The following is a 23,062-nucleotide window of genomic DNA, read 5'->3' on the forward strand; positions in this document are numbered from 1 at the left end:
CTCCCATCTGTAATAATCACAAGTGATATTTAATTCGCTATTTGATAACTGTGTGTCATCCAGCTTCATGGAGCTAGCTGCCCTCTTTATTTACTATATTTCTCTTCTTTTCTGCATGGAACATTTGCTGTTTGCGCTATTACTGTTGCAATGGATGGATTATCGTCAGATCTGTGGTTTTCACAGAGCAACCCACACATATTTCCTCTGTACATGGAAATTTCCTCCACAAGATGCAGAATATAGCTCGTTTTCACAAAAGAACATCAGAACTTGCCATTTGCCTTCTTAAATTAGGAACCCTGGCAAAAAGACAACAGTAACACTATATTGTTTGTTTCTCTCTCCTTACCTCTCTCTACTTTCAGTAAAAAAAATATTAAAAGCTACAGTTTAAAATGAGAGCTAATAAATTTTTGACCAGGCACCAAAGAGGATAGAAATGGGAAATTAATGCTCCGAAACCAACTTCCATGTCAGGTAAAGATGCTGAATATCTCACCTACTAACTTACAAACACAAGTTCATGTAACCACACTTCGGGAGAGGGGCCATGTGTGCAGACAAGAGTCCAAAAGATGCAGCTTTCAGAATATGCTACACAGGCAACAATTTTATATCTCATTTATCCATAAACCCCAGTGCTAAATTCACAGGGAGCCCCAATGAGCCTCCCCGCTTTATACAGCCAGTCTCCAACTCATGGAAAACAACAGAAATGGCATTCCAGGGGGAGCAGATCTGGTTTGGTCAGTCCCATGCTGTTGCCGTCACTACCTTCACATACATGTTTAGTCAGCTCAGCTTCAGAATGCCTAGAAAGGGCTACAGCTTTCCCCCAAAATGCCTCCTACCAAAGTACCCTGCGAAATCTCTTCCTTCCGTCATGGCACTGATATTAGGACCTTGCCGCGCTCACTACTGAGATTACCTGAGCCTCCAGTGACAAAGATGGATGGAGGAGCACGTATGTACCTGTTTCTTCAGAGGGGATGCAAACCCTTGGAGAATCAATGACAACTCCCAGACCTAGGAACAACTCGCCTTCTTATTAGGATTCAGTCTCAGTATGTTGGTCCTCATCAATTGCATCTAGGCATCAGTTCAAAACAGTCTCAGCCTTTCCAGATTCAGATGGCAGTATTCTCTGAACCCGGCCCTGTACGTAGGCCATGCTTGCTAGGGCTGTCAGAAGTTGTAGATCAGAAACACCTAGAGGGTCAAAGGTTCCTCACACCTGATATATGGAATACTTGGAAAGGGCATAACCAGAATATTTTAGCAAATTAGAATTGATTTTGGAGTAAGCTTTATTTCAGTTCCTAAAACTCGTTAAAAATCTCAAAAGTGCTTTCAATTCCTCTACCAATCCAAAATTAGTTGGGGGAGGTCACCAATCTCTCATTTATTTAGAGCCATAGGATAAGAATCTAAAATATAAATCTAAACAACTCCTAAACACACAGATGACACAGACATTTCCCTCCATTTTTAAACCTGCTATCTTTTGAGAAGTATCACTCTTACAATGATTTTCTCAAGTTTCTTCCATAGTACTTCACATTTCCTCAAGTACACTTTTCTAGAAGTACTTTTACCAACCTGATGTGACAAAAATCTAGATCTAGGTGCAACACATTTTTCAGCTGCCTGAAAAGACATTTAACAATATCCCTCCAAGGCCTTTCTTCTCATTTAACACTCTATTTTATTAGTTTCCACTTACCTCACTGTATGAGAAGGATGGTGAAAGAAGTGAAAGCTGGAGTGGGAGGAGGGGATAAAGAGGTAACATTTATGGTTCCTAGTTATTTGGCATGCAACCTAAAAAATAATACAAACAAAGCCATGAAAGTAGAATATGGATTTGCAGTTGATGTTTGTTTTGTCAGAACATAGGGATGGCGAACATCTGAGACAGAACTGCCTGCTGGAGAATCAAAGGAAAGCTAACTAACTATTATGTGGCATTGTTGCTATGGACACCAGTGATTCAAAACCTACTCTGGACAGATCCAAGACAGGCACACAATACTTAATACTCCTGAAAGGATTCTTAGTCATCGACACTTTGTTCTCTAAAGCTATTTGGAACATAACATAATAAAGGGAAGCTGCACTTCAATTTTTTTAGAATAATATGGAGAGTTAAAATATAATTTATGTTAAAAATGAGACCCTCATAAACCTCTTTAAAACCTAAATGAGAGCATGAAGGAAGATGAGTTTTATGCTCCCTTGGTACCTTGATCTCCATTTTGCCAAAAGGTGAGCTAGTACAGGACTGTTTAAAAAGGAAATATTGTATTAAAAACATACACTAGCCAGTCCTATATGAATGCTGCCCATGTACTTATTCTGCCTGTCCTGTTCTTTTTCATTTATTCATCATGAGGTGCATATCAGAGCACACACAACTCTGGCTTGTCATCTCATTGCATGTTCTATCACCTCAAAATGCTACTTTTTGCTGTGGAGAATCAGGATGCTTCGCTAAAAGGTTCCAACACTGTTTGGTATACACGTGGGGGAGGGCCTGGCATGTGAGAAACCCCACAAGCAGGATTCAAGCATATTCTCCCCTTCTGTGGTTTCCAGATACAGTGGTGCCCCACAAGACGAATGCCTCGCAAGACGGAAAACTCGCTAGATGAAAGAGTTTTCCGTTTTGGAGGTGCTTCGCAAAACGAATTTCCTATGGGCTTGCTTCGCAAGACGAAAATGTCTTGCGAGTTCCTGCAGGTTTTTTTTCCTCCCCCCCCCTTTTCTAAGCCGCTTATCCGCTAAGTCGATAAGCCGCTAAAAGCCGCTAATAGATCAAACCTTTCCATTCTTAAGGAAATCAGCCCTGAGTGCTCACTGGAAGAAGAGATCGTGAAGCTGAGGCTCCAATACTTTGGCCACCTCGTGAGAAGAGAAGACTCCCTGGAAAAGACCCTGATGTTGGGAAAGATGGAGGGCACAAGGAGAAGGGGACTCTCCCCCGGTTGCCCTTTTCTGAAATGAATTTAAATGGATCTATGGTAGAACAAGACATGATGTTAGCATTTTGCAGCCCAAACTTTTCTGAAAGCCTTTGGCTAGCACTGATCTCAGTGGCTTTTCAGCATCTGCTTCATGAGGGAGAGGTAACACAGCCTGAGTACATTTCCTTCCGTATCTAGGCTGAATCACTGTACAGTAGCAGCCAAGAGGCAGTCCTCCTTTTCTCACTGCAAGTGATAGTGCCAATCAACATTTTGGTGACATCTTTATTTATACAAGTTCAGACATTGTGGAAAAAATGTTTTACATCATTTATAAGTGCTATGCCTCCTTATATATAATTAATACGCTTCAGCTGAAGAGCAGTGTGTCTTCTAAAAGCAAACATGTGTAAAGACACTGCAAAAAGTGTGTGTAAAATGTATCAAAAATAAAAATATAATGTACATTGTTAAAAATCCATGCTTTATATTCCATTCTTTCCTTTGCCTCTTATAGCATCAAGGCACTGGAACAGGGTTGCCACAGACAAACACATTTTGTGGAGTTTCTGTGGCACAGGATCCTCAGTACAAAGAATTAACATAATTCTTTAGTGGTAGATTTCTTCCACTCAGTGGATTTAAGATTCCATTTGGGTTCTGGTGTCCTTCAAAAGGGGAGGGAACCAGCTCTGCAACACTGCTACTGTTAGCTATTGAGAAGCAGCACAAGGGCTTCCAGGCATTTGAAGTGATAGGCATCTTGCTGGTTTTCTTGTTGTTGCTGAAGAGCTAAAAGAGGGGGGGGGGGAGAGAACCGCACACATCACATCAGGTGTTTGCAATTTATCTATCTGATAATTAAAAGTAACATTAAAAAGGCAGGTCCTTCTAAACTTTTGTATTTTTTTTAAAGCAACAATCAGTTCTAATAAGCCTTTGGTTTCAGAAAGCATACTGCCATAATTGGTTTATAGCAGCACATGCCAGATCACTGATTTATCTGGCTCACTGAGGTAGGTCTACACTGATTAGAGAGGCTGGGGGTTCCCACCCCTGGCCTATACAAACTAGCAGCAACTCTCCAGGGTTCTAGAAAGTGAGTGTTTACCAACCTTGCCTGATGCCAGAGACCGAACCTGGTGCCTTTCCCATGCAAAGCATATGTTCTAGTACCAAGCTAAACTCTTCCCCAAATTGCCCAACGATAATTTTATATAACTAATGCTGGAAATCACATTTGAGAACATGACTGGCCCCCTTGATCAAACTACTGTAAGTAGAGCTCTCAAAAGCAGGCTCTGTGAAAATGTTTATGGAAGGAACTTTGGTCTAGTGGAGGCTCCCACTGGAGTACAAGGAGACTCAAGAACTACCACTCATGCTTCTCCCCTGGGCAACCCAACCCTACAGAGCAGGCTTCCATGTCCACTAAAGGAAGCTTAGTAAGGGTCTAACCCAGTCTGAGTCTTTCTCAGAATTAAACTTAATATGCTCATGACATGCAAGATTCTATTCAAAAGGCTAATTTTGACTGTGCCTTTTTTCTAAGATTTTAGGCAATATGGAATGGGGAAAAGCTATGGCAAGTACACAGATATATCCAATATTCAGTACTAACACACTAATCTAAGCTAGTTCATGTAAAAAGGTTTTTCTTTTTTCTTTTAAGGCACATTATGAATGTCAAAAGTACAGTCCAAAGAGCACAAAGCTTCAGGAAGTTTGTTGACATTGCTGCAAACCTGTGCGCACTTCCTTTTGGAGCAAGCTCCACTGAACTCAGTGGGATTCATTTACAATAGTACTGCATACTATGTGTTTGTTTCTGTGGTCCACACTGAATATTGATGAGCTGTTTGCAAAACAATCCCCGCATCAGCTGCTACTCCTTTTGAGATGGAAAACCAAATTTTCTCCATTAAAAACGTACTTTTCTTGACTGAAAGGAAGGCGTCGTCTATTCTTCTTTTTATTGATGGGTTCTTCAAAGTCACTTTTGCCTGTAGCACAAAGAAAGAATAATCCAATGACTGTATTAACTCCCCCGTGCCGATGCTCTTAAGATCATTCCTTCTCCTTGGCAGTCATTTATTGGCAGCAGGCCACAAAGCTATGACATTCAGAAACTTAAGAATGCAACATGTGAGCACACCATTGTGCATAGCGCTGTGGGGCAGAGGAGGGGGGAAGAGACCAGAGTTCAATGAAATACAGCCAATAAAAGGAGCCACAATCTCCCTGAACATGGCTGTTTGCAAAGCTCAGCATAACAGAAAGTTCCTCTTTGAATATTAAGATGCTGTGTGACACACTTGCCAACTTCTTGCTGGATGCAGTGGTGCTGGAATGAGCATAGGGCTGTCTGTTACATGACAATAAGGAGCGTATTTTAAAGCCATGCATCACATAACCTACAATAAGATGCATTATGTTGCCATTTATCAGTGATAATTTGATGCATTATGTACCTCGCAGCTTGCATTCAGAGGCTGAGAGCGGAGGAAGAATATGTGCTTTCAGAAACAGACACCATTTCCTTTTTAATAGCATTTGGAGTTCCACTAAGTGTAATTGGGTGCAGAACAGAAATGTTTTTTCATACTCTGGCATAAACAGGAAAACGGAACCCAGAACAGGGTTCTGAAAACAGGTAATTACAGTACTTAGTTCTCAAGGATTCTGTAAGCTTCAGGGGTGCTTAACAGGTGAGGGTGTATCAGAACCACAGAGCTGAAGAAATTATTAAAATGCTCTACACTTCTGCATCGATCAAACTTCTTGAAGCTTTAAAGAGTTTGAAATGGTGATCTTAACCTTATTAGCTGCCATGCAGTGGATGCTTTCTTAGAGATCACTGACCTGGACTTCCTTAAACTTGGGCCAATGGTTTAAGATGCATGATGCTAAGGAATACTCACAAACACTCCAACTTCTCAGGAAGAAGTTGTCAGAAACAAAATGGCCCTAGGACCAGTTTCTGTGAGAAGGCAGTTTTCAGTATGGCTGGGATTAAAGCATCCCACACGCTAGTTCTACTATACTGGCAGGGCAACGATGGATTGGCAAGGTAAACACTGGGAAGCTAACTGGTAGGCAGAAGGTAAGCACCCTTGGGGAAAGATTGTTAAGTATGGCGATAGAATTAAAAGAGAAAGTGGGATACAGGCTGAATGGAAAGAATCCCAATGTAAGACTTGCTATTTCACGGGAATAAGGAATTTAACAATTGTCAAGATTAGATCCTGTGCTTTTATGCAAAACACAGAAATGAAGAATTTCTCCAACTGTGGCCTCTCTCATTATAGCAGCATGTTGATTGGCAATCCAAAGGGGTCATTGACTTGGGGGTGCTAAATATGTATTTAAATGACTGAAGACCTGCCAATTTTGCTGCAAGCTTTCATTTTTAAAAATGATGTACAGTCTTATTGACCATGCTAATGAAAAGGTAAGATATATAATGTAAAACATAAGAAAAAGCTACAAAGCTTCGGTGAATACATGTCAAAAGAGAGACATCCAGTCTTTTTTTTAAAAAAACAGAACCCAGAACACTAACCTTCTGATAATTGTGAAGCAAAGCCCAAAGTGCAGATGCTCCTATTCTTCGAGCTACAGGATTATCACTTTCTAGACAGTCAGATAGCAGTGAAATGGCTTTATCTACAAGGAAGACAAAAGACCACACATGCACCGAACAAAAGGACATTATATCATCGTTTCAGCTTCTCCAGTTCACTCCCGTGGATAATTTGTCTCTTTTTTCTCTGGTAAATATTACAACTGTACGTACAGTAGGTTTATATCATCAGAATAATTTATTTTTAACTAATCACTCCTGACTTCTGCCATTAGAAAGTGTTCTTTGTAAAAAATAAATCTGAATTAAATTTCATGTAAAGCCAAGAAACTGCAGGTATCTTAATTATAAAGCAGGCATTCTAATTAGCTAGGAGACCCAAAAATTGTGGGAAAGAGATGGGTACATCACTGCTTTTATTACAATCAAGCAGCATATAAATTCTGTTAAATAATAAAAAAATAGTATATGCTTTAGTAAAAGCCAAGCAGGTAGGAATTAAGACACTGACAATCTTAACCCACCTGCACTCGCAAAAACCCATTATTCTGTTGCTTCTTACACATGCTTTTCTGTCTTCAAAACGTACCTACACACTTGGCATTCCATTATCACCATGTTCAGAATATTAGGATTCTGTTCTATTATATTTAAAGCAGATTATGAAAATTGAATAATGATTGCCTAAGAAAGGTTTCCAAGTATGAAGGTAATTGTCGATCGAAACTGTTAAGAGTTCTGTTAGAAAGTAACATGTAGCTTCATCTGTTGCCCCCTCCCCCTATGAGAAACCTTGCAACATATAAAAATTCTGTTTCATTGCATTGCTTCCACTACATGTGTATACAGACATGCACACACACACCATATGATGACAAAATATGTGCAGGTTTCTTATGGATCCATTTAGCTGGGGTCTAATTTGCAGTGACGTAAGAATGCTTTTTCCATTAAAATACTAACCCCTATCTAGGCACAATTCAAAGTGACTATCTATGACAGGCCTAGGCAAACTCGGCCCTTCAGATGTTTTGGGACTACAACTCCCATCATCCCTGACCACTGGTCCTGTTAGCTAGGGATGGAGGGAGTTGTAGTCCCAAAGCATCTGGAGGGCCGAGTTTGCATATTCCTGATCTATGAAGTCCTAAACAGCTGAGGTCCAAGTTATATGAAGGACTGTCCAGTACCACTCCATTTCCTAAGCTTCGGTCCTCAGATGTTATTGAACTACAACCCACCTCCCCTCCTTGAGCACTGAGGTTGATGGGAGTTGTAGTCCTAGAAAATCCAGGGAACAGAGGTTGGGAAAGGCTTGTTAGGATATTTCCGTTCCACCTTAAAAGGGAGCAGGCTTTGTGAGTCACAGAGTCTGCGTATTTCCTGTTCACAGGAAGTTTATGTTTTCTATTGCTTTCGTTTCTTTCTCTCTCTGTGCCTGAGCAGACTGAAGCAGGCAGTCATGTTTTTTCTTTGTTCTGACCAACGCTGAATAAACTTGTAAATATGCTCTCCTGCGTGCATCTTTCGCTGTGCGAATTCTGCTGATAGAGCGTGCATCAGCTCTGGAATGTCACAAGCTATTTTCTGGAGCTCGTGTCGCTAATTGCTGATACTGTATCTACGGGAGATCGATGGACGTCCGGAGGCGACGTGGGGGCCATGATGGGCTTTATCTCCCTGGCAGTATCCCAACAAGGCTGTGGTAGAGGACAGTCCATATTATCACATCAGCCTGCCTAGTCATTCTGGGTGTCCCTCACCAAACATAGGCAGCAGCCAGCAGGTGATTCGGTAGTGATGGTCCACATGTGAAAAGCTGCCTGATGCCAAGCAAAGTACTTTATAATACAAACACTGAGGCATTCCAATATGTTTCATGGTAGGATGTAACTTGTTTTTCTAGCTGGGTTATTTTCTTCTAATTTTACAGATTTTATAGCCACTGTAGTGCAACTTTATGCTATTCTTTCACTTTTACTGTACATGTTTTCTGATTTTAAGTTGCACACAATTTGGAGCTTAGCACTAAAGGGTACTGCCTAAATTCTTTAAATAAATTATTTGTTGGCATGCCACAGCATGTGATAAATTTATTTCAGGAGTGCCCTAGCCAACTCCCTGCAAAAACTGAACAGTGTGCTCTAGAGTTCCAAAATGCTTAATTAGCACTGTATAAATTTAATTAGGGGATGCGGGTGGTGCTGTGGGTAAAACCACAGAGCCTAGGACTTGCTGATCAGAAGGTCGGCGGTTCGAATCCCTGCGATGGGGTGAGCTCCCGTTGCTCGGTCCCTGCTCCTGCCCACCTAGCAGTTCGAAAGCACGTCAAAGTGCAAGTAGATAAATAGTTACAGCTCCGGCAGGAAGGTAAACGGTGTTTCCGTGCGCTGCTTTGGTTCACCAGAAGCAGCTTAGTCATGCTGGCCACATGACCCGGAAGCTATACCCCGGCTCCCTCGGTCAATAAAGCGAGATGAGCACCACAACCCCAGAGTCGGCCACGACTGGACCTAATGGTCAGGGGTCCCTTTACCTTTACCTTTAAATTTAATTAATACCCAGTTCTCAATCAAGTTTAATCATATATAAAAATCTTATATACCGTGGGGGCGGGCTCCGTGCCGGCTGCCTTTCTCCCGGCGCAGAGCCAAGCCAGCCGCCCGCTGCTTCGGAGCTACCGCAGCAGCAGCGGTGGACGGGCTCCGCTCCGTGCCGCCCATACCCGCCGTATAAGACGACCCCCAACTTTTTAACCTCTTTTCCGGGGTTAAAAAGTCGTCTTGTACGCCGGAATCTACAGTACTCACCAAGGTTAATATATATGGCAATTTATCATTACCATAAAATAGCATAGCTGTATCAAGGCAACACTTTAAACAATCAGTACCTACCATTAGCCAGTATCTTGGATTTGTTGACTGGGTTAAAGCAGGTGTTGTGCAGAATCAGAAGGATCGTATATGGATGGCTTCGGTGTTTGTACTTGGCCATCTCTATAAGCTGATCTAAGCTACCATTCAGCTTCACAATCATTTGCTGCCCATCTTCTCCAAATGATAAATTCAAGAGGAGTTTCAGCCAAGCAACAGCCAGGGGACCAAGGCCTTTGTTTCCTCCTTTTGGCAATGACAGCGACAAAAAGTTCTGCAGAAAGTTACTCTGGAATATGACAGGGGCAAAAGCATACCACATTACTGAAGAACACCATTTCACAGTTCTTCTGTGAAACACATTTTCTCCCTCAAATAAGCTATTTCTCCAGAAGCTTTGATCTAGAAACACTGTTCTGCAGTTTTGATAAATTAGCTCTTCCTCCCAAGTGACCCTTCAAATTGTAGCATATTTTCATCTATTGCTTCAGCCTGACCATCGCTTCAGTGAATGACCTCAGCCTGCACAAAACAGAACAGAATGAACGTACCATTTGCCCAAACTTCCTGAAATTATGAAAAATTCAACACTAGCCTGAAACTAGAATGCTGTTTTCATAACAGATATTAATAATGCAGTCAGTAAAAATAAATAAATAAAATCCTCCTCTTCCTACACTGTTCAGTCAATCCAGTTTATGCATTATACTCTGGGAACATTATTGCCATCAGATGTGTTAATACTGAGCTATACTCAACCCTCATGGCAGACAAGTGTCATTAAGCAGGTGATTAGTACATACTAATTTAAGACTTAGTTACTTCAGCAAGCTTAACATATGAATCATTATTTTTTAAATAACTTTCTGATCAGCTGACCCATTTTTGTATTTCTGCCTCTTTATTTTATTCTGTTGCATTTCATTTGACATTCTGTAAACTGAATTTTTGGTATAGAAATCAAACAATAATACTAACAGCAAAGTCAAAAGTAGTTTTAAGTGTGGAATGCTGTACTATGCCAACCAACTTATCAAGACCAGAAGGAAGGACACAATCAATTCCCATTTCTGCTCTGCTTGATGGGCAAAAGGAATAGAGACTATTATTGTTCCACTCATTGTCTTGCTCTAAGAAGCAGTAAAGATCGTGAGCTCACAGATGAGGGAAGGAATTGCCCTAATGATTAAGTGCTTTATAGTTTCCGACAGCGTTCATCAAGCATAAGCAGGAAATTACTGTATTATTCAAAAGAGAATTATTGCATCAAAGCAAGCCAATCATTTCTGGGAAAAGGCACATCCCATGCTTTTCATTTTTGAGATAACAATACTGACATTTTTTTCAAAGCAGCAAAGAATGTAAATGAAGATCAAGGGATAGAGGCCCACCTTTCCACAAAAAGCAATGTTGACACATGACAAAGTATATTGACAGTGCATATAATTAATGTCTAAATGTATTGGAGCCGTATGCAAATATTATCCTAATTATTTTACTTTACGATGTGCAACATAGAAAACTGGTGAGTAGGGTAGAGCAGTTGAAACAGCAGCTAGGAAAACAGCGTGCACAATATAGCAATGAGGAAGCAATCCTACAGCAAGATATTCCAGGATAAGGGTCCATTAATATCAATCCATTAATTTCAATGGATCTACACTGAGCAAAGTTAGCTGAATACAACCCATAGTCTTTAAATTAGGCTTGTATGCAAAATCAGTAACTAAATTATGCCTATACTACAATTCTTTTCTTTTAAAAAATAAATAAATAATGTCCTGTGACAAAAAAATCATGTATAGTAGTTGTTGTTTTTGCAAATTGTCATAACCAACAATGAAATTACATGGATGAATAATAGAAAACAGCTTTTTTTCAAAACTTTTCATTGTTGTTGATGATAACTGTATCATCTTACAATCCCTATATGTGGGCTTTTGAGGAGTGTGCACTAACATACTGCTTATTCACTTTATTTTTTTTTAAATAATATTTATTGCTTTTAAAAGTTACAAAAAAGGAGAAGAAAAATACAAGAAAAAAGAAAAAAAAGAAAAGAGAAGAAAAGCAAAAACAATACAGTACAATATATAAACAATACACACCCAACCTAAACCCATTAAACTAAACACATGAATAAAGCAAAACAAAGACAATTTAAAAACATCCCTCCTTTTCCATACTCTATCCTTCATTCCCTTGTTTCCTCGACTTCCTCACACCTCCCTTTTTGTATCCCACTTCTAGTACTTGTTTCAGCAAATTCTTTCCATCTTTCTCTATTTTCTATCATATTATAAATAACATATAAGCCTTATTTCCCATTAAGACTAAATTACTTATATGTACTTAGCTTCTCATATCATTTCTGCTAAATCCATAAAATATCATTCCACCATCTTTCTAACAGTCATTACTTTTACAATATTTCTAAATATACACTTTAAATTTTCCAGTGTTCTTCCACCGTCTCCTCTCCCTGGTTTCGGATTCTGCCAGTCCTTTCCGTCAGTTCCATATAGTCCATCAACCTGGAGATCTTATGTCCGAGGCTCTTAAATCTTTTCCAAGTCCCTTCTGCGGATCTTCTTCATATTCTTTGATGCTCGGGAGCAAATCTCGGGAAAACTCCAACCTAGCAATACTTTTATTCCTTCTGGATAGTTCAGCCAAATTTCCATAGTTAAAACTAAAGTCCATAAAGAATTTCAGGACGTATTTCAGGATGCCTCCAAATCTAGAGGCCCCCAAAACTTCAGGCTCCTCCAAACCCAGGCCCATGTCCCAAAAGTCAGTCAATCCCTGGATAAAGGGATCTTTCCAACTTTCCTTCTTCCCAAGCCGGGATCCAATCCTCAAGATCTGACTTTTACTAGGTTCAATCATGGAAGACCTCAATTTATAATCCTCAATTTGCTTCTGAAAAATTGAGGATCCCGCTTGTACTACTTTAGGTTTCACAACAGCAGTTTTCTCCTTTTCCTCCACCATTTGTCCTGCCAAGGTATGTTCCTGTGCCAAGTCCTGAATTGTTTCTGTGTTGGTGCTCACTTTTTGACTCAAATTAGTCACTTTCTGTTCCAAGTTGTCAATTTTAAAAATTGTGTCATCTGTCTTTTTATGAAGCTGTTCCAGCGAGTAGTTTATCTTATATAATACAGTCACAATAGCTTCTCCTATCAACATTTTGAATGATTCAAGGTCAATCTCTGGTTCCCAGAATCCTTACCTTGCAGCTGGAGATCTCCCTGTTACATTCCTGTAACAGTTTCACATGCTCCCTCTAGAGGGAAATAGTCTCCACTTGTATCAATTCTTTCAAGCATGACTCAAACAAATAAAAATAGTTTCAATTTTCAGTTACTTTTTCCTCCTTTTTTGAACGCAAAAGAGGACAATGGAAACAGTATCTTTCTTATTTTAGCTAACTGTCAAATCTGTTCTGTCAATGAACATTCCCCAAACGTCATCTGGCAGCCCTTTTCCAGGTTCAGAGCAGTGGTAATTTGATTTTCACTCTCTCCTGCAGGCTCACTAGGTCCAGAGCTTCCCCCCTCTTCTCCTGCTTCCAAGGGGGGTTTTATATTTTTGTCCGATGGAAATTTAATCCTTTGTCAAAAACTTTCAGAGACTTTAGCTTGTACCGTCTTTGCTTCAATCTATTTACAAAAGCGGAAGGCGGACTTCCTGTTTAGAACCTTCCCGCTTCGATGCCAGATTAAAGTATTTAGAAATCCAATTTTCCGTTCTACTCACAGGGAGTTGTTTAAAATCCAATTGTCCACAGGAAAAAGTCAGCGTAGGGGAGGTGCAAAAGGTGCCAGCCGAATCCCAGGTTCACAGGCTTCTCCCGCCTGTGATTTCTATGGGTCTCCGCCTTCGCCGTGGCGGTCAGACCCTGCTTTTCACGGAGCAAGTTTCTCCCGATCGGAGGAGCTCCACCATTGCCGGAGGCGCCAACCCGGAAGTACCCATACTGCTTATTCACTTTAAGCCATAGTTTAAAATAAACTATGGTTTAATGTGATGCATGAACCAAGCCTATGTTTGCTATGCCTTTCCCCATAACTTACCCTCCAATTCATCATCCTAAGCATCATTCTTCTGTTCACAATTTTTTGCTTGGTTCAGACCACATAAGTGTCTTAACATCTTCACTTGGTTTTGTGCAAAACCTAAACTTTTTTTGTGAAGTTTAGAAATAAAATGTATGCATACCTTCTGAAGAACACCCTTGCAGTCATGAGATACAACGGCGTTAGCCAGAAGATTAAAGGTCATCTGCTGGATTGTGCTGTTCTCGGCTGGGGTTTGGGCAGCCAACTTCACAATGCTATGCATTAGAGAGTTTCCAGCTGCTGTTCGTTGGGCTGTTTGAAGAGGAGACAATCCACTGCTTGCCAAACACAGAGAACCACAGCCTTCAAAGATGGAACCACAGTTGCATTTAACCATCAGGAAAAACTTATAAATATACAGTTTCCATAAATACATGTATCCTTTTTGTATAAAAATGTAATCTTATCAATTTCATTATGATTTATGAAATATGTATTTTCAAAACAACATACCAAGACCTATGAATGAACCATTAAAGTATTTATACAGCCTTTTTTATCAGCTTTCTACTAAAATTATTGTAAGTTGATCAGAGAAGAAAATTTATGCTTCAAGCTTCTTCTCAATAAGAAGTACATTAAATTTGGGTCAGTTAAAATAACCAGAAACGGTTTGTGCATGTACATATCTAGATACACTTCCATACAATAAAGAATTACAAATAGGATATTTAGTTTTCATGATAATACTGGTGATTATGTAATGTTTCTATCACATTTGCTTTTATTTTCTTTCTTTGGGTTAGAAGTATTCAGACAGTCCATGGACCAATAATACCCTATTTAAAATGTCTAGATGTCTTTAACAGAATTCCGAGAACAAATCGTATTCAGTTTTTACAAGATGGTCCTTCAGAACAACATTGCTGTTTGTCCTTGCCTCCTGTTTCAGGGGATCAAGCCAGCTGCTTCCTGCAAGCAGGGCATTCCATCACGTCCCCACTGTTTCCTAAATCACTCTTCCCAGTAATCTGTGGCTACAAAACATGATCAGTTCTCATCAGGCTACTTAGTCCTCTTAGGGTTTCTTCCCCCACCTGCAGGGTTCCCCTCAGCATGTTGATATTTCCCTTCTCCTGTTCCAGTGGCCCCAAGTCCTTTTGGCACTCACCACCTAAGTTTGGTGTTAGAGGGAGCAAATCATGATTTTAAAAAGTAGCACTGGAGGTGGAGAACAAGTGCTTTTACAATTGTATAATTGTAACTATACAATTTACTGCCAGAATATTTAGTAATGGGATTAGACATTAGAGAATAGATATCCCAGATGCTGTTAGATGGGGCAGCTAAATGTTCTCAATGTCCAGAGGCAGTTGTCAGGTGCTGGGTACAAACTGGGGTGGGTGGATGGGTGATGTCTTCATGCTGTTTGTGAGTACTCCTGAGACACCTCTGCACTGCCACTGCCACAAACAGAATTTGGACCAGGTGGAAAGTTGGCCCGATCCAATCTTAAGTGCATTTTGGATAAAGCATATATTAATGCAATCTACAAATTTTAATAGTGGCAAATATAATTTATCTTTATAAAACTCTTGACATAAATGCATTAATAATTTTCCACCATCAAATCTTGGATATCTAATCACGTAAAGCCTGTTAAATAAAGAGCTGCAAAGATGAGCCACTTGAGGCTTCAGTGAGAGGCAACAAATAAATTGAAAACATAATAAGACTTCTTAAAGAGATCACACCCACTTAATTTTTGCACTGTTTGAGCATGAACATTGTTTAATTATAACCCAAACAATTTAGGATGATGAAACTCACTATTAGTGGTTTCCTGCCCACACAAGGGTCCTTCTGTGCTTTGTAAGAGATTCTCTTTTTAACTGGCAACTGCCCCCACAGTACTCCTCAAATCAGTTTAGAATAAGCAGAGCAGTTTCTTCATCCCCTTCCTTGAAACCTGAAAGCCTCTCAAGTTATTCCCAGCCAAATTGACCCCTGGTGTACCTCTGGATTTCAGGAGAACTGAGAAAATTACATTTCATAATTGCTCCTGATGCTTGGATTCCTACCACAGCAGTACCAAGCCCTGGAAGGGTGTGAGGGGGAAAACAACACACAGAGAACAGTTCTCTCCGTCCCACAACCAGTAAACTGGTGGGTAGTTGGGGACTTATAGATGGGTAAGATAGAGCTGAAGTGAAGTTCTTTTCTGAATCAGATTAAAATCCAAGCCAGAGAAGAACCTGAGGGTCACAATACTCATCTCATATTTGAGGTGAGCATTTTGAGTTGCCAAGGAGTTATAAAATTCAGAGACATCTCTAGTAGTAATAGTTTTGCACTGGTGCACTTTTGCACAGGAAAGGTCCCAGAATATGCCTTGAGGAACGTAATTTGGCTTAATGTATGAATAAAAATTGGTTTGCAGACATGGGCTCCTAGCCATGGCCATGACCCTAAATGCTATTGCAAGCATGCTTAAGGTAATGGCCTGCCCAGTTGAATTGAAGTATTTTCTTTGAATATGCTCTGCTGCATTACAGTCTGTGTTTGAGTGTCTTCTCAGTTTAGTTTGAAAAACTGAAGGCTGTTGTTTGAGAACATAAGTCTAAAGCCCACCTCAGGCATGCAGAACCTTGGACATGCACAGCTCTTCATTGCAATGTCTAGAAAGATAATTTAAATTGACTTAATGTTTTATAAGACTACCAGGAAATTAAAGCTACTTCTGTAATGATGTGCATAGAAACCAGTCTTCAGAATCTATTCACAACAGAAATGGAAGGTTGTGTGTCTTAATATTTCAATTGATGTTACTGTATTTTGTATGCTGTATACCATATTGCTGAATTGTTATGATAGTGTGGTTTATTTAATATATAAAAGGCAAGGCTGTTTTTAAACAGAAATGCATTCATCTTCTATGACAACAGATCAAAATAAAATTTTCCACTCTTCCCAATCATGCTTTCAATTTAGATATATTCATACAAAAGTTGTCATAAATAGAAATATAAGCATCAACCTCATAGATACTAATTATAGGTTTATGTGGAAAACTGAACCACAGGAGACAAGAGTTCCTCATGTATTCACATACTTTAGATTCACTGAGCACATGAACTCATCACCCACATTAGAAAGTCAATGCTGCTATATGCAACGAAGTTCACTGTCCTTCTCCTCAAAACAATAGATGTCTGAAACTTTTATAGCCTGGGTTTCCTCCTATTCTGAAGCTATGCAGATGCCTACTCATGGTATTCTTATTTCCTGTAATGTAAAACCTAGCCATGCTAGGTGTAGGTATTTAATTTAGCAAAAATTATTTGGCTCTCCATACAGGTTCAGTCAGTGTACATCTCAAAAAAAGTATTATGAAAGGTATTGCTGATTGACAGAAAATTTGGTTGTTAACAGAATGTACCTATGGATGCTGTGTAGACACACTGTGCTTATATTACTGTTTTGTGCTTATTCCTAAAATAAATTTTAAAAAACTGCTACGAGAGGAGAAAGTGGGTAGAAAGAAAGAATATATGATATCAAAGGGTAGCCATATTATATACAAACACAGGGCCATAGTCAACTAACTTCTACACATAGTAGACCTACTGAAATTAATGATCATTTGGTCCATAAATTTCAATGGGTCTACTCTGAGCAAAAGTTAGTTGACCAAAAGTCAGCTGATGAAACAATCTCCCGGCATGCTATTGTGGGGTTCTCCCAACCCTCCAAAGCGGTGGGGGGTGGGGAGAAGGGGAGGGCTTGTTGCACTAGTGGGAGCCTTTGCACTGGGTTCTGTTAGCAAACAGGGTTAGTTGATTCCACTTTACAATAGCTACCTATTCCTTTAAGGAAGTAGGCGTGCATGTTATATAAGTTTTCCAGTCATGTTTAGTAGGGAATTTGAAGAGGACTTTCACTTGCATAGCACAGGGACAGTAAAGGATAATGCACAAAACAAATGTTAACTGTAGTTTCCCCCTCACAGCTTTTGCTTGGATTAGTATTTTCTGGCGACTGTTCCAGTACAAAATATACCCGGTGGCCACACCACCAACATGTGCCCTTTGCCCTGGGAGGCATGGGGGCTCCCATCTCTGTCTTTTAAATGCTGAGGAAGACATTTTTATTACCAGCAGACTTTTCCTTGCAGAGGACTTGAGGTTTTGTTTAACTGTGGTGTTTTTTCAGCAGCTCTTGCCTCTGTGGCATTTTTGGTTTTATTTTGATGTGTTGTTAGCTGCCCTGCATAGCGTACAGGCACTAGAAGGGTGGAACACATATTTATATACAAATAAAGAAGTAAACAAAAGTCTGACTCATCACCCACCTAAAGGATAGTTTGCCGTGTAGACACAGAGCAAATGCAGAGCTGTTTGCATCAGTGAGTCATCCATTAAAAGCCACGGCCACAGAGTGTGCAAAACAGAGATAAGGTGAGTTCCAAGGGCTGCTAACTGTCGGACAGAGACAAGAGGACAGTGTAATACTGAAAAGCTACTTTCATAAGAGAAACTGTGAGTAAAAGTTAAAACCCTCACAACTAATGAATAGAAGCAGTGAGATATGGTACTTAAAGGCATACAATAATGTTTCATCTTGTGGCTAAGGAAATCGGCAACTGCATATTCGACCAAGCAGAGTATAGAGGCCATTTTGAGCTTACCACACTCAAATACAACAGAAAGTGTAAGTTCAGATTTACTGGGGGAGGGAAGGCCCACACTGCAACTTACATTCAGTAAAGAGAATCACCCCCCACCACCACCATACATCTTGGAATTTGTTGAAATTCCAGAAAATGGAATCCCCTGGATGTAAAGACAGAAGGAAGATTGTTCCAGAAGCTTCTGCTAGTGCTTGGAAGAGGTGCCTCCACCAACATTTTCAGCTGAAAGTTGCACGTGCCCCCACATCTCTTACTTTGCAGGATTCATTTCGAAAGAAGCAATTTCTTAGGAGCTGCATGACAAGCTTTATTTCTTTGCTGAGGTTATTATCATCCTAGTAGAACAAAAAGAAATAAAGAAAGTGATTTAGCATCAATATCTAACCAGAAACTGCTTTATATGACATATATAGCACCTTTTGCTTCTGGACTTATTTTACCACACTGGAATTGCACCTGACCACCTTGCTTTCTAAGATGCTGGCATTCTAACTGTCTGTGGAAAAGATTATTGAATTTCAATAAGCTCATCTAACGCAGAAGAAGCATTTCAGCTCTACTGAACATAAAGGAAGAGTGATACAATATGGAATCCATAATGGAAGCTACGTTTTCAAACACAGCAAATTCACTGGATGGCAATAAAAGGGTTTGCTCTCAAAAGCGCAATGGAAAGGAACAAAAGTAAGGTGATAAACTGGGTAGGGGAAAGGACAAACAGCAACTTTCATATTTTTTTTATAAGATATTTATTAAGATTTTTTAAGATATTACAATAAAATAAAAAAAGAGAAAAAACACATAAATAACAAAAATACAGAATAAAGAAAATTTAAAAACACATAAATTTTCAATTGCTTATTTTCCTTTAACTTGTTTCCCGGACCTCCTCATACCTCCCTTTTTTGTATTCCACCACAAATTATTAGTTCAGCAAATCCTTACCATTATATTATTACCTATTTATAATCCTTTTTTTTCATATTCTCTTAAAGCATTACAGCTGGAAACCACTTAATTTCAATCCAACATCATTCTAACATTCATTGATTTTACAATATTTCTGTAGATAGTCTTTAAATTTCTTCCAATCTTCTTCCACCGACTCTTCTCCCTGGTCTCGGATTCTGCCGGTCATTTCTGCCAATCCCATATAGTCCATCACCTTCATCTGCCATTCTTCCAAAGTGGGTAGATCTTGTGTCTTCCAATACTTTGCAATAAGTATTCTTGCTGCTGTTGTAGCGTACATAAAAAAAGTTCTGTCCTTCTTTGGCACCAATTGGCCGACAATGCCCAGAAGAAAGGCCTCTGGTTTCTTCAGGAAGGTATATTTAAATACCTTTTTCATTTCATTATAGATCATCTCCCAGAAAGCCTTAATTCTTGGGCACGTCCACCAAAGGTGAAAGAATGTACCTTCAGTTTCTTTGCATTTCCAACATTTATTATCGGGCAAATGATATATTTTTGCAAGCTTGACTGGGGTCATGTACCACCTGTATATCATTTTCATAATATTCTCTCTTAAGGCATTGCATGCCGTGAATTTCATACCTGTGGTCCACAACTGTTCCCAGTCAGCAAACATGTTATGTCCAACATCTTGTGCCCATTTAATCATAGCAGATTTCACCGTTTCATCCTGAGTATTCCATTTCAACAGCAAGTTATACATCTTTGACAAAATCTTAGTTTTGGGTTCTAACAGTTCTGTTTCTAATTTTGATTTTTCCACCTGGAAGCCAATTTTCTTGTCCAAATTATATGCCTCCATTATCTGATAATAATGAAGCCAATCTCGCACTTTGTTTTTTAGTTTCTCAAAGCTCTGCAGTTTTAGTCTATCTCCCTCTTGTTCCAAAATTTCCCAATATTTCGGCCATTTGGCCTCCATATTGAGCTTTTTCTGAGCCTTCGCTTCCATTGGTGACAACCACCTTGGGGTTTTATTTTCCAATAAATCTTTGTATCTTATCCAGACATTGAACAATGCTTTCCTGACAATATGGTTTTTAAATGCTTTATGTGCTTTAACCTTGTCGTACCACAAATATGCATGCCAACCAAAAACATTGTTAAAACCTTCTAAGTCCAAAATGTCTGTGTTCTCAAGAAGCAGCCAGTCTTTCAGCCAGCAGAATGCTGCTGATTCATAGTAAAGTTTAAAGTCTGGCAGGGCAAATCCGCCTCTTTCCTTTGCATCAGTTAATATCTTAAATTTTATTCTGGGCTTCTTGCCCTGCCAGACAAATCTAGAAATATCTTTCTGCCACTTCTTGAAACAATCCATTTTGTCCACAATCTGCAATGTTTGAAACAAAAACAACATTCTAGGCAAAACATTCATCTTTATAGCTGCAATTCAACCCAACAAGGAAAGCTTCAAATTTGACCAAATTTCTAAATCTTTTTTCACTTCCGTCCAACATTTTTCATAATTATCTTTAAATAAGTTCCCATTTTTTGCTGTCATATTAATCCCCAAATATTTCACTTTCTTAACCACAGTTAAACCTATCTCATTCTGAAACCTCTCTCTTTCAATCGATGTTAAGTTTTTCTCTAAAACCTTAGTTTTTGACTTGTTCAATTTAAATCCTGCCACTTGACCAAATTCTTGACAAACAGCAACTTTCAAAAGGGCTCAACAGAAGTCTGCTCTTGCTCTTCTCTTTACATGTAATAAAAATGTAAGAATGTTATCAAGCAAGACCACACTGGGGGATTTGTAGTGCCACATCACAATCTTGGATTTGCATGAAATCAGGGCGGGGTGGGGGAGAAAAAGTGAAGACAGGTTGTTTAACAAAAGTGGCAATGGGGTGAGAGCTAAAAGGGAGAGACAATGAAAAGGATAAAGCATAAAACATTAATAGAATTTTGAGTAAAATGGACATGAAGGAAACTGAGAGGAAAATGGTGGCTTTAAACAATGGCAGAAGCTTGAATAAAGTACCTTCATTGTACAAAGGCACTATTTTATTTATTAAATTTCTATAGTACCCATCATCCAAGGATCATAGGGCAGTTTACAATATAAAACCATGAAAAGATATAACAGAGTAACAAACAAAAACAAGAACTCCCCACCACCAGTTTAAAAGGCCACAGATTGTTTAATTAACCAAAGGCCTGGGAGAAGAGGGATGTTTTCTCTTGGAACCTAAAGATATGTAGTCCCCAAATAAGCTTCATGGCCGAGTGTAGATTTGAACTCAAGATTCTCTGATCCCAGACCAACACACTAACCACTATGCCACACACTCTTTCTTAAGCCCCAAACACATTTACTCAGGAGTAAACCCCAATTACCATAGTGGGATTAACTTGTGCGTAGACATGCACTGGATTGTGCTCTGCAACATCAGTAGGAGAAACTCCAAGCTTTTAATATCAATTTTGCAAATTTTCTCTTTTAATTACCTTTTTCCTAGGGACTGCTTTTCCAGGCCTCAAGGAGTCTAGGTTTAGTTGTGCATGAATGTGCTTTATCTCTTCCAAGCAGGTTTCTATTAGGTTGGCTGTAATGAACAATGCACTCTATCAACAAACCTGCCTACACTCAAATACAGTGGTTACTCGGGTTACAAACACTTTGGGTTACAAACTCTGCTAACCCAGAAGCAGTACCTTAGGTTACAAACTTTCCCTCAGGATGAGAACAGAAATTGTGCGCCGGCAGCACGGCAGCAGCGGGAGGCCCCATTAGCGAAAGCGTGCCTCAGCTTAAGAACAGTTTCGGGTTAAGAACGGACCTCCAGAACGAATTAAGTTTGTAACTCGAGGTACCACTGTACTTGCAAAATGTGGAAGTATCAGACATTCTATCAATAACCAACGAGTCACATTTTCTATTTTATTTTATATTGATGGAAGTGCATTATATTATTTCTAGAACAACAACAACAAAATGTGTTCATACTGCATGCAAAATGACAAGCTTAAGTACCCAAAGCCTAATTAACATTTGAAGTTACCACATTTGAATTTAACTAAGCAATCAGTCCCCCTAATAGCAGACTCTAGGGAGGCATCGTCATTCTCAGGGCATCCTGGCATTTGCAGATGGGCGGGAGAGAGAGTTAAAAAAACAAATAAAAATGGGGAGCCCCTCCATAGTCCACAAAAGGAAACTAGACCAATGAGGAATGAGCATGTTCAGGGGCCAGCAGGAACTGTAGACTGTCCAGTGGAAAACTGTTTGCTATAGCCCCTAACAGCTTACAGCATCTCAGAGAAAGGTATGGCTAGCTTGCTGGACAAATCCTGTTACTTCGGGAGGATTTCAACGGGCAGTTAATATGTCTCATTTATTTTACAATTAGCTCATAGTTTAAAGAGTGTGTCTTCAATGTACAATTATTTCTTTTCTACGGATTCAACTGACCAAGACACAACAACAGGATGAGAACCTATGCAACTCAGGCTCTCATCCTACTGTTGTGTCTTTCCTCCATTGGGGAGCTCTGCTGGGTCCTGGTTCTCTCTGTGAACTGAAGGAACCCATCCATCTGCAGAGGCACAAGTTTGGAACCAACCCACAAGGAATACCAATAACTGCTTTTATTTTGTTCTTATTTGCTCACTTACAAGCAAGAGGAACAGCAACCCTCTGAGGTTGCTCAGGCATCAATAAATACTAGATCTTCCTGCCTGAACCTTAACATTGGTGCCACGGGAGACCTTTAAAATGGTTCTTCAAGTTTCTGAAGTAAACAGAGTGCTAAAATACATGCCGACATCAACCTTGTGTTTTCCCACCTAGACTGTACTGTCTAAATGCAAAGTTCTCCACAAGGGATTTACTCCGAGGCTCTCATAGATTCAAGGGCATTCAAAATGCACTGCTTGGCTATGGTGTGTCTATAAACAGGTGATTCAGGGTC

General features: G+C 39.6%; 1 protein-coding gene across 3 annotated transcripts in view; it reads right to left on the bottom strand.

The window, feature by feature from the left end:
* Positions 1-3,233: 3,233 nt before the first annotated feature.
* RTTN (rotatin) overlaps positions 3,234-23,062 on the bottom strand; it is a 94,859-nt gene continuing 75,030 nt past the window's right edge. For all 3 annotated transcript variants that reach the window (XM_053396623.1, XM_053396621.1, XM_053396620.1), the window contains exons 42-49: positions 21,600-21,697; positions 18,428-18,508; positions 17,835-17,961; positions 13,644-13,846; positions 9,444-9,711; positions 6,529-6,632; positions 4,900-4,969; positions 3,234-3,758 (exon numbers count right to left, since the gene is read on the bottom strand). In XM_053396623.1, the coding sequence (XP_053252598.1) occupies positions 3,676-3,758; positions 4,900-4,969; positions 6,529-6,632; positions 9,444-9,711; positions 13,644-13,846; positions 17,835-17,961; positions 18,428-18,508; positions 21,600-21,697 (1,034 nt within the window). In that variant the 3' untranslated portion in view covers positions 3,234-3,675. The remainder of the gene's footprint in view (positions 3,759-4,899; positions 4,970-6,528; positions 6,633-9,443; positions 9,712-13,643; positions 13,847-17,834; positions 17,962-18,427; positions 18,509-21,599; positions 21,698-23,062) is intronic.

Source organism: Podarcis raffonei, chromosome 7 (genome assembly GCF_027172205.1).
Source record: "Podarcis raffonei isolate rPodRaf1 chromosome 7, rPodRaf1.pri, whole genome shotgun sequence".
NCBI lineage: Eukaryota > Metazoa > Chordata > Lepidosauria > Squamata > Lacertidae > Podarcis > Podarcis raffonei.